The sequence below is a fragment of the Pseudophryne corroboree genome, chromosome 2 (genome assembly GCF_028390025.1).
Source record: "Pseudophryne corroboree isolate aPseCor3 chromosome 2, aPseCor3.hap2, whole genome shotgun sequence".
NCBI lineage: Eukaryota > Metazoa > Chordata > Amphibia > Anura > Myobatrachidae > Pseudophryne > Pseudophryne corroboree.
The window spans coordinates 907,027,645-907,040,475 of record NC_086445.1 but is presented as its reverse complement, the minus strand read 5'-3'; the positions used below and the strand labels follow the sequence as shown (position 1 = coordinate 907,040,475).

The window sequence follows — 12,831 nt, the reverse complement described above, 5'->3', positions numbered from 1 at the left end:
CTGGGGCATATAAAAGACGCTGTCCTATATATGAGAGATGCTCAAAGAGACATTAGCCTCCTGGGCTCTAGAATAAATGCAATGTCGATTTCTGCCAGAAGGGTCCTGTGGACTCGGCAATGGACAGGCGATGCCGACTCAAAAAGGCACATGGAGGTTTTACCTTACAAGGGTGAGGAGTTGTTTGGGGAAGGTCTCTCGGACCTGGACTCCACAGCTACTGCTGGAAAGTCAATTTTTTTGCCATATGTTCCCTCACAACCTAAGAAAGCACCGTATTACCAAATGCAGTCCTTTCGATCACAAAAAGGCAAGAAAATCCGAGGGGCGTCCTTTCTTGCCAGAGGCAGGGGCAGAGGAAAGAAGCTGCACAACACAGCTAGTTCACAGGAACAGAAGTCCTCCCCGGCTTCCTCTAAATCCACCGCATGACGCTGGGGCTCCACAGGCAGAGCTTGGCCCGGTGGGGGCACGTCTCCGAAATTTCAGCCACAAGTGGGTTCACTCCCAGGTGGATCCCTGGGCGATAGAGATTGTGTCTCAGGGATACAAGCTGGAATTCGAAGAGATGCCCCCTCACCGATACCTCAAATCGGCCCTGCCAGCTTCCCCCTTAGAGAGGGAAATAGTGTTAGCTGCAATTCACAAATTGTATCTTCAGCAGGTGGTGGTCAAGGTTCCCCTCCTTCAACAAGGAAAGGGTTATTATTCGACCATGTTTGTGGTACCGAAACCGGACGGTTCGGTCAGACCCATATTAAATTTAAAATCCCTGAACATATACCTGAAAAGGTTCAAGTTCAAGATGGAATCGCTCAGAGCGGTCATCGCAAGCCTGGAAGGGGGGGATTTTATGGTGTCTCTGGACATAAAGGATGCATATCTTCATGTCCCCATTTATCCACCTCATCAGGCGTACCTCAGATTTGTGGTACAGGATTGTCATTACCAATTCCAGACGTTGCCGTTTGGTCTCTCCACGGCACCGAGAATATTTACCAAGGTGATGGCGGAAATGATGGTGCTCCTGCGAAAGCAAGGGGTCACAATTATCCCATACTTGGACGATCTCCTCATAAAGGCGAGGTCCAGAGAGCAGTTGCTGATCAGCGTAGCACGCTCTCGGGAAGTGTTACAACAGCACGGCTGGATTCTAAATATTCCAAAGTCGCAGTTGATTCCTACGACTCGTCTGCCCTTCCTGGGCATGATTCTGGACACAGACCAGAAGAGGGTCTATCTCCCGATGGAGAAGGCTCAGGAGCTCATGACACTGGTCAGAGACCTCTTAAAACCAAAACAGGTGTCGGTGCATCACTGCACGCGAGTCCTGGGAAAGATAGTGGCGTCATACGAGGCCATTCCCTTCGGCAGGTTCCATGCGAGGACCTTTCAATGGGATCTGTTGGACAAGTGGTCCGGATCACATCTACAGATGCATCGGCTGATCGCCCTAACCCCAGGGCCAGGGTGTCTCTCCTGTAGTGGCTGCAGAGTGCTCACCTTCTCGAGGGCCGCAGATTCGGCATTCAGGACTGGGTCCTGGTGACCACGGATGCAAGCCTCCGAGGGTGGGGGGCAGTCGCACAGGGAAGAAATTTCCAAGGTCTGTGGTCAAGTCAGGAGACTTGCCTTCACATCAATATCCTGGAACTAAGGGCCATATACAACGCCCTAAGTCAAGCGGAGACCCTGCTTCGCGACCAATCGGTGCTGATTCAGTCAGACAACATCACCGCAGTGGCTCATGTAAACCGCCAAGGCGGCACAAGGAGCAGGGTGGCGATGGCGGAAGCCACCAGAATTCTTCGCTGGGCGGAGAATCACGTAAGAGCACTGTCAGCAGTGTTCATTCCGGGAGTGGACAACTGGGAAGCAGACTTCCTCAGCAGGCACGACCTCCACCCAGGAGAAAGTCTTCACGCAGATTGCAAGGCGGTGGGAACTGCCACAGGTGGACATGATGGCATCCCGCCTCAACAAAAAGCTACAGAGATATTGCGCCAGGTCAAGAGACCCTCAGGCGATAGCTGTAGACGCACTAGTGACACTGTGGGTGTTCCAGGCAGTTTATGTATTTCCTCCTCTTCCTCTCATACCAAAGGTGCTGAGAATCATAAGAAAAAGAGGAGTGAGAACAATACTCATTGTTCCGGATTGGCCAAGAAGGTCTTGGTATCCGGATCTGCAAGAAATGCTTACAGAGGACCCATGGCCTCTGCCTCTAAGACAGGACTTGTTGCAACAGGGGCCCTGTCTGTTCCAAGACTTACCGCGGCTGTGTTTGACGGCATGGCGGTTGAACGCCGGATCCTAGCAGAAAAAGGCATTCCGGATGAGGTCATTCCTACGCTGATAAAGGCTAGGAAGGACGTGACGGCTAAACATTATCACCGTATATGGCGTAAATATGTTGCTTGGTGTGAGGCCAGGAATGCCCCTACGGAGGAATTCCAGCTGGGCCGTTTCCTTCACTTCCTACAGTCGGGAGTGACTTTGGGCCTGAAATTGGGTTCCATTAAGGTCCAGATTTCGGCTCTATCCATTTTCTTTCAAAAAGAACTGTCTTCCCTTCCTGAAGTCCAGACGTTTGTAAGGGGAGTGCTGCATATTCAGCCCCCTTTTGTGCCTCCAGTGGCACCTTGGGATCTTAACGTGGTGTTGAGTTTCCTGAAGTCACACTGGTTTGAGCCACTCAAAACCGTGGAGTAAAAATTTCTCACGTGGAAGGTGGTCATGCTAGTAGCCTTGGCTTCAGCTAGGCATGTGTCAGAATTAGCGGCTTTGTCACATAAAAGCCCCTATCTGGTTTTCCATATGGACAGGGCAGAATTTCTGCCAAAAGTGGTGTCATCCTTTCATATGAACCAACCTATTGTGGTGCCTGTGGCTACTCGTGACTTGGAGGATTCCGAGTTACTAGATGTGGTCAGGGCTTTGAAGGTTTATGTAGCCAGAACGGCTAGAGTCAGGAAAACTGAGTCGCTGTTTATCCTGTATGCATCCAACAAGCTGGGTGCTCCTGCTTCAAAGCAAACTATTGCTCACTGGATCTGTAACACGATTCAGCAGGCTCATTCTGCGGCTGGTTTGCTGCTTCTAAAATTAGTAAAAGCCCTCTCCACAAGGAAGGTGGGCTCTTCTTGGGCGGCTGCCCGAGGGGTCTCGGCATTACAACTTTGCCGGGCGGCTACTTGGTCAGGTTCAAACACTTTTGCAAAGTTCTACAAGTTTGATACCCTGGCTGAGGAGGACCTTGTGTTTGCTCATTCGGTGCTGCAGAGTCATCCGCACTCTCCCGCCCGTTTGGGAGCTTTGGTATAATCCCCATGGTCCTTACGGAGTCCCCAGCATCCACTAGGACGTTAGAGAAAATAAGATTTTACTTACCGGTAAATCTATTTCTCGTAGTCCGTAGTGGATGCTGGGCGCCCGTCCCAAGTGCGGACTTCTTCTGCAATATTTGTATATAGTTATTTCTTAAATAAGGGTTATGTTTGGTTGCATCAGGGTTGATCTGATGCTCCGTTGTTGTTCATACTGTTAACTGGGTAAGTTTATCACAAGTTATACGGTGTGATTGGTGTGACTGGTATGAGTCTTGCCCTGGATTCCAAAATCCTTTCCTTGTACTGTCAGCTCTTCCGGGCACAGTTTCTCTAACTGAGGTCTGGAGGAGGGACATAGAGGGAGGAGCCAGAGCACACCAGTATCCAAATTCTTTCTTAAAGTTCCCATGTCTCCTGCGGAGCCCGTCTATTCCCCATGGTCCTTACGGAGTCCCCAGCATCCACTACGGACTACGAGAAATAGATTTACCGGTAAGTAAAATCTTATTTTTATTACAGTTAGATCTATATAATTAGGTTTAGGGGTAAATGTAATAAGAATTTTGTTTGTCTTCTGTTGCAATCCACTGGACATTGCCGTCAGATTGACGTCTAAAAATACAATATTCACTATTGGATTTGAGCTTCAATTAGACTACGACGGCGATGTGCAGCATATTTTTTGTAACACCCTTTCAGATAGAGCCCCTTTCCCGTAAAATCCATTGTCAATCAGCGGCAGATGGAAAGCACTGCACAGATCAGTAAGATCTGCTGCATTAACTGTGATCTGTGCAGGCTTTCTTATGTTTAAAACTGAATACAGGGTAAAAAAATAATAAATGCGTGAGATATTTCAGTTCGGTTTGACAAGATAGCTGCATGGGCCATCGCGCCCCTTTATTTCTTGGCAATAGGACATACAGTACCAAAAAGCCATTATGGCAGTTCCCTTTTAAGGTGTGTTTGACTATGGTCTGAGCATTCTTTGGTTATCAGGCTTTTTGCTCATCAGAATCAGAATCAGCTTTATTGGCCAGGTATACTTGCGTATACTAGTACAGGTTGAGTCTCCCTTATCCAAAATGCTTGGGACCAGAGGTATTTTGGATATGGGATTTTTCCGTATTTTGGAATAATTGCATACCATAATGAGATATCATGGTGATGGGACCTAAATCTAAGCACAGAATGCATTTATGTTACATATACACCTTATACACACAGCCTGAAGGTAATTTTAGCCAATATTTTTTATAACTTTGTGCATTAAACAAAGTGTGTCTACATTCACACAATTCATTTATGTTTCATATACACCTTATACACACAGCCTGAAGGTCATTTAATACAATATTTTTAATAACTTTGTGTATTAAACAAAGTTTGTGTACATTGAGCCATCAAAAAACAAAGGTTTCACTATCTCACTCTCACTCAAAAAAGTCCGTATTTCGGAATATTCCGTATTTCGGAATATTTGGATATGGGATACTCAACCTGTATACTAGGAATTTGTCTTCGGGTTGCTATACAACAGCCAAGTAGGTAACAGATAAGCAGGTGTTGGGGGGGGCGGCAAGTAAAGTCACACAGATAGGTATACCGTAGGGACACAAGTTAGTTACATGTACGTCTAGGGGAAAGAAGCTTTTGAGGCTTCTGGTGGACCTGCTTTTAAATAGGTGCAGATATAAAACCTGTAGTGATGATCATCAGAATACTTACAGCAGCACAGAGTATTTCAGCAGTTATAACTGTTTTGCTCTAGACAGTAACCTGCCAATGCTCTAGGGACAGAGCTAATTGTGATATAGGGTATGTCATGATGTGCGAAAAGGAGTGGATAAAAGTTGCATGCCACAGGCTAAGAATTTGAAAGTGGAAGGCGCAAGATCCCAACAGCACTTTTAACTGACACTTAAATGATCAAATATACTGTAAACTGCATGCGCATAAGTAATTAATGAAGACTTTTGTTATCGGTGCTATAATTAGTACTGTAAATCTGTGTGTATCTAGCAAATAAAAGCATGGAGATATAGATAGTTTATATTATAGTTTATATTTAGTTTATATTATATTTTGGTTTTATTGTGATCAAAACATTTAAGCTTGCAGCTCTTTGTCAAGGGACCACAATCTTTGCAAATCCTTGCATTAGCATATATGCTTGGCACACCACTACATTACAGCTAAATATCTCACAGAGGGATCAGTATGAATGACCGATGGACAGGATGCCGGTGGTCAGCATACTGACACTGGCATCCCGTCCATCATAATCCGGGCAGTCTCCCAGTAAGCTCCCTAACCCTCACCCTTTAGCTACCCTAACCCTCCCTTGCGGGTGCATAAATCTTCCTGGTGGTGCCTAACACTAACCCTTCCCCGCTGCCTAAACCTAACCCTTCCTGATTGATGCTTAACCCTAACCTCCCATTCTGTGTGCCTAACCCTAACTCTCCCTCCTCGGTCCCTAACCCTGACCTTCCCTGCGCGCAGCAGGACGCGATGTCCGGATATTCAGGATGTCAGCATCCGGTCCGGCGTCAGTATGTAGACGCCGGGATAGCATCCTTCGGGATGCCGGCGTCTGTATAGCGACCGCCGGTATCCCGGCCATCGGTTAGTGAACTGCTTCCCCTCTCAGGTACAGAAGGTAACATCCAGACAAGGAGCTAAATGTAATAACCTGCAAGCTGCCGGAGGTGCAAGACTTTGTGCGGGTCTGCCCGTATTTTTTAAGTGGTAATCATTTACAAGGCAAAGCCAACCTGATTACCACTTTAAAAATGCTAGCAGACTCGTACAAAATCCCCCACCTCCAGCATCTCACAGGCCATTACATTTAGCCCAAGGGCTGGCATGTCAGCCAGACACAACTAGGCCTTATGTAGCCTCGTTTGAAAGTAGCAGTGATAATGCTAGGCACAATTTTGAAACAATACAGAAAATAAATATGTCCATACTAGGTTTTACTCATATTGAACATTGTACCAGCTGTGGGACAGTATTAATGCCATATATGTATACAAAACATAAGGACGTTTGTCATTGGCGCTAACAATAGTCTCTGCAGGCAATTAATGAACGATGTACAATAAAAATTAAAAAATTCTCCTGCAGGGTCCACAGGTTTAATACAGGATAAACATTGGAATATAAGGTAGCATCAGATGAATGGCACCAATCGATCAAAGCTTTCGGCCTCCCAGAATGCAACGGGCCAGTCTCCTATATCCCCGTCTCCTGGCTCAGGCAAATCAGTTTTTTGTTTGGTGCGGCAGGTGCCGGACCATGGTCAATGGGCTGCTGGTTTTTAGCAGCCAAAAGCTTTTTATTATTTTATTTTTATAGTCTTACTCTTTTTTAAGCGATCGTTCTATAAAGCGTCTTTTACGTACCTTAGAAAGAGTCACTCCAACAACTCTCCGCCAGGTTGCGTCAACGCTTACGCACGTGTACAGTGCTGTTTCGGCAGGCGTCTGTAGGATGTACTAGCAAGTCCAGCAGACTTTAACAGACTGTGGCCAGAGGACAGGGAGAAGGTAAGGCGTCGGTTCCACTTAGCGGGGGAGACGCGAGACACAGCCGCACTGTTGGAGAATATCGAACAGTCGCTGATGCAGCTGCCACCTCGTGTGCACCATCGCTAGGCCCCAGTGATCATAGGCTCCAGGGGTTAGTATGAGGCCGCAATCCCTGGGGCTGATGTCAGCAGTGGGGAGTAAGACGTTCCCCTGGTCGCCCCTCCCCCCGGTTCATGACTAGTTTCCTTTGAGTTTCCCGCCATGAACTGATTTCCCGCTTCCGTCTGAGATGCTAGATTCTAACTAACCCAGTTACCGCTTAGGCGGCTGTGTCACTAGTGCGTCTGTGTTCACTGATAACGGATGTGTTCACTTGGGCGTTTGTGTTCACTATTAGCGTCTGGATCCACTCAGCATTTGCTAGCGTATTGATCGATCCCGGAAGCGGGGTTAAGTCTCCCTGTATCCCACTATCCTGAGGCAGGTGATACAGCACTGAGTCTCTACCTACCATTGGGATACGAGTAGTTGTATAAGTGCCTATTGCATATGAGTCTTGTAAACGTTTACTACTGTTTCATTCGCCTGTGCGCCTGAATACGTTAAAAGGCCTATATAAGGTAATGCAGTAATATATTTTTTCCTACATACCTTAAATGTATCTGTAGTTGAATATGTGCTCATATTGCCAATGTATACTAATGTATACCAATGTGACTGATTGCTAGTATAGCTGCTGACTTATACTGTGTTTCTGTTAGTTTTGCTTTCTCATACTTGTACTGTATATCTAATCCTCAGTGCTGGTGCAAAGTAGGGAGGGGTCGGATTGTATATCACTTTAGCAAGCGTTAAAGTGATTTCAGTCACAAATTGTGTAGTTAACACCAGTCAGGTGTGTGATTTGGTTATCATGTCAAAGAGAAGCAAGGGTGAGGAGGATACACTCTCCACAGCTGTACCTACATTGATATCATGGTTGTCATGCAAAGCAGGGTTAACCTCTCAAGATCTGGTTCAAAATGGGTTATGTGTAAATTGTTATAGTTTGCATCAAAGCCTCCTTAACATGCCAAGGCAGGCTCAGGTTCAGAAAGAACCTTCATGGGCATCATTTGCACAAACATTATCTAATATAGCTGAACGAATAGAGCCAGCTCCAGTACCAGGTAAGGTTTCCCTTTTAACCCTTACATGCAACTTTTCCCCTGGATTATGACTCATCCAGTTCAGGAAGCTGCAGCCTTTCAACAAAAACAGGCTGAAAGGCCTGTGATAATTAAATCAAACAAACATGTAACATCTTCACAGTCTACACATGTTTCGGAAGGTACACTTCGGAGAGGATTCCTCACATTCTGGGTCTGCATACAGAGATGAGGACGAAGGTTCCAGTTCGGTAGGTATATCTGAGCTAGTCAATGTTATGAAAGCCATTCTATCCTTAGAGGAGGCAGCAGAGCCTTTGTTATAAATTCAAGGCACCTGTGTTTATACGTTCCAAAACAGTCAGAACTGAATTTCCGGAGTCAGAGCAGCTGATGGAAATCAGGCAAGAGGATTGGGTCAGACCCAGTAAGAAGTATCCTCTTCAGGCTGGGGATTGTCTGAATAGGGAGGTTGCTCCCAAAGTAGATATGCATGGGAATCGACTGATGCACAAATCTGCATTACCTCTGCCTTCAACATCTATGATGTAACGGATAAGAAAATAGATGGTTTTCTTAAAACTGTTTTTTCCCTGTCAGGGGCAGTGGTGAGGCCGGCCATGGCCACAGAATGGATAGCGAAAGGTGGCGGCCTGGGCTTAATGCAAGGCAACTAGAGAACAAAAGTCCCATATTGCACATAATTAACAGGCAGCTATTTTTTCTAAGAAGCAGCCTTGAATATCGGTAAAGTAGCTTCTCAAGCATCAGCCTCAGCAGTAGCAGCATGCAGAGCAGTCTGGCTACGTACATGTAAAGCTGACTCAGAGTCCAAAAGGGTCTTTGCCTTTACTGGAGATATTCTTTTTGGTAAAGAATTAAAGCTATATTCTGGAGTCTGTAGCAGACTAAGAAAGTAAAGTTTCTTCAGTTACAAGTCTAAACCTAAGTTTCCAGCTTTTCAGTCCTTTCAGACCTGAGGAAAAGCAAAAGGAAGAGGGTTACGGCAAACAGTCCCAATCAGATAGGTCTGGAAAGACTAAAAAGCATTGGGCTACCAGAGGGCCTGCTTCCAAACCAGAAGATGTCATCAGCCTGATGGCACGAGCCTCCACCTGGGGGATCCCAGGGTGGGAGGCCGGCTTCTTTTATTTGCACAGAACTGGCAGTAGTCCACCACAGATGCCTGGGTGCAAGAAGCAGTATCTTACGGTGATGCGTTTGCCTTCAAAAGACACCCTCCGCAGGTTTTTTTTGTACAGCCTGTCTTCAATGGAAACGAAGGCCAGGGCTTTATTGGAGGCAGTTCAGAAGTACCGGTTTCTCCTGCTCAGCAGCGACAAGGTTTTTATTGCAACCTGTTTTCTAGTACAGAAACTGAATGGGTCTTAACTGGACCATTGTCAATTTCAAAACTCTGAACAGATACATTTGGATGCCTCGGTTTCATATGGAAATTTACATTCCATTGGCTTGGCTTGGAGCTGGAGGATTTTTGGTATCTAGATATCCAGGATGCTTACCTACATGTGCATATAGCACTGTTCCATCAGTGCTATCTCGGGGTTGCTATTCTCCGTCAACATTTTCAGTTTCAGGCCATTTGGACTGGTTACAGTCCCAAGAAGGTTCACCAAAATGATGGTGGTGATGGCAACCTATCTCAGTCATCAGGGGATAAGGATTCTCCCATAGCTGGACGACCTGTTAAACCTGACTCAGTCTCAGGAAATTCTCCAGTGCCATCTACAAATAGCCTGTTTACGAAGCCAAGTATGGCTCATAAATTGAGCGAAGTCTTCCTTGGTTCTGTCACAACTCATGATGCACCTGGGGGCTGTATTGGATTCCAGGCTTCAGAGTTTTTCTACCTCTGAACAAAATATCCATAATACAGACAAGGATTCAGGAGCTACTACTCAGTCAAAGAGTATCCATTTAGGCAGCAATGCAAGTGATGGGATCTGTGGTATCTAAATTCGACATGGTGGAATATGCTTAATTCCACTCGAGGCCCCTTTAACGTCTGAGGCTTTGCAGATGGATTGCATTGCTTTAGACGATAAAAACCCAGACTATGGTCCTTCCTAAGGAAGTACGAAGGTCGTTAGTCTGGGGGCTACAGTTATCCCATCTGGACAAAGGGCGACCCTTTGGATCTCAGGGTGGGAGATTCTGATAACGGACGCCAGTCTTCAGGGCTGGGGAGCAGTATCAGAAAAGTGCTGCTTTCAGGGGCAGTGGACCCAGGAAGACAGTTGCCTGCTAATAAGTATATTGGAACTTCAGGCCATATGTATGGCATTCACTCAGGTAAATGACATACTTCGAGGAAAACTAGTTCAAATTCGCTCGGACAGCGCAATGGCAGTAGCGTACCTCAATCATCAGAGGAGGAACTCACAGCCAAAAGGCAATGAAGGAAGTAAGCCGCATGTTAAGGTGGGCAGAACTTCATCATCCGGCCTTGTCCGCAGTGTTCGTTTCAGGAGTCCAAAACTGGGAAGCGGATTTTCTCAGTCAACATGCCATTCGTGTTATCAAATGACCTTAACACCTAGAGGTCTTCCAGAGTCTGGTAGACAAGTGGGGGCTGCCATAGACCTCATGGCTTATCGTCAGAACAACAAAGTTCCCACATCTTCGTGGATGCTCTGTCAGTGAGATGGGTGTTTCAGCTGGCCAATTACCTGTTGCCCAGGGTGATTTGGAAAATCAAACAAGGAAATGGCGCCGTGATACTGATAGCTCCGCCATGGCCCAGAAGACATTGGTACACAGATCTGCAAAGGCTGTCCGGGGATATTCCGTTTCTACCGCCTCAATGTCCAGATCTATTGTCTCAGGGTCCTTGTCATTACAAACACCTGGATTGGCTGTCTTTGATGGCGTGGCTTTTGAGACATCCATCCTGAAAGCGAAAGGAATTTCACAACAGGTAATGTAAACAATGCTTAGGGCAAGAAAAGCATCCTCGGCTCGCATTTATTACCGGTTATGGCAGGCTTATATTCAGTGATGCACTGCCAGAAATGATGACTCGAGGTCCTTCAAGAGTTTCATGAGTTATAGCATTCCTTCAGGCAGGAATAGATAAAGGTCTACGTGTGTATTCCTTAAAAGTACAAGTGTCGGTACTAATTGTATGATTCCAAAAGGAAAAATGCTAACCTTCAGGATGTTTGCACTTCTTTTCAAGAAATGCTTCACATTCAGACTTCTTTTGTTCCTCCTACAGCCCTTTGGGAGCTAGAAATGGTCTTTAGGGCGTTTTAAATTGCCCCATTTGAACCACTGAATAAAGTGGATTTGAAATGGTTGACAACAAAAGTTTCTTTCTACTGGCAATTGCCTCAACTAGAAGAGTCACAGATTTAGGGGCATTATCATATCGCCCTCCTTTTCTGATATTTCATCCCGATAGAGCAGTTCTCCAAACTAGATCTGGTTATCTTCTTAAGGTTATCTCTAAATTACACCTTAATGAAGAGATTGTTGTTCCGGCTTCTCAGGGACCAGACTTCTCTGCGGGAGATACATCATTGAACGTAGTCCGTGCGTTAAGGATCTGCGTGGATCATACCAGTGCCATCAGAAAGACAGACACTCTCTTCGTTCTCTGCGGATTTCACAAGAGAGGATGGCCTACTGATAAGCAGACACTGGCGAGGTGGCTTCGGATGACTATTTCAGAAGCATACTCTTAAGCTGATCTCCCTATTCCGGCTAAAGTCTCTGTTCACTCTACTCATAAGGTAGGTCCTTCATGGGCAGCACAACGTGGTGCCTCAGATGAAAGATATGTAAGGCAGCCACATGGGTTTCCATTAACACATTCATTAGACCTTTGATACCTTTGCCTCTCAGGATGCTGAATTTGGGCAAAGGATTCTCCTGTCCCATCAGGAGCATCCCCACCACTAAATTTGCTTTGTGACATCCCAATGTTTATCCTGTGGATAACCTGCGGAACAAACAAAGACCGGCAGTGGCCGGAGAAAGACAGGGATTGCCTTGCGGACCCTGCAGGAGAAATATGTAGTTATGGTAGACTTACCGTCGATAACTATATTTCTCCTAAGTCCACAGTATCCACAGGGATCCTACCCTGACGCACCTGATTTGAGGATCCTTTCAACTACTAACCTCTTCCTTCTTGTACGGAAGGGTGTGCATGTGTGTTTTTCTTGCCTGATTAGGGCTCTCTATGATGCTCCTGCCTTGAGCTTTGGAAAATAACTGAATTGCCTGAGCTAGGAGGCGGGGGATATAGGAGACTGGACCGTTGCATTCTGGTAGGCCGAAAGCTTTGATCGATTGGTGCCATTACACTGATGCTACCTTATATCCCAATGTTTATCCTGTGGATACTGTGGACTTAGGAGAACTAGAGTTATCGACGGTAAGCCTACCATACCTACATATATTTCACATATAAAAAAAGGAATATACATGGCACGCCCTCTCTCATTACGCCACAGGAGTTTTTCATATATGTTAATTTTTTTAGGTTGGCTTCAGACATGCAAACGATTATGTTACCTATGCCTGGGTAAAAGATGATGAGATTTCCTTCAGTAAAGACTGTAACCAGGTAAAGAGATGCAATATATTAGTGTCTGACTTGTTTCTCTGTGACTTGCATATTTTATATAACTATATTTGCACACCTTCGTCAGGGGGCAATTTTATACCGTAGTTACTATGATTCAGTTTTTGTATCTTACAAAGTTACCTCAAATAGATTTTGATACGCTAAGTATGGGTTACTAGGTATATGTACTTCATGAACAGTATGACGCAGGTATAGTGTCCACACAC

The 12,831-nt window shown here is 45.7% G+C and overlaps 1 protein-coding gene across 4 annotated transcripts in view; it reads left to right on the top strand.

Moving 5' to 3' along the window:
• The window catches only part of INPP5K (inositol polyphosphate-5-phosphatase K), a 159,699-nt gene that overhangs the window by 135,478 nt on the left and 11,390 nt on the right, over positions 1–12,831 (top strand). For all 4 annotated transcript variants that reach the window (XM_063956085.1, XM_063956083.1, XM_063956084.1 and 1 more), the window contains one exon: positions 12,521–12,604. In XM_063956085.1, coding sequence (XP_063812155.1) covers positions 12,521–12,604 — 84 coding nt within the window. The remainder of the gene's footprint in view (positions 1–12,520; positions 12,605–12,831) is intronic.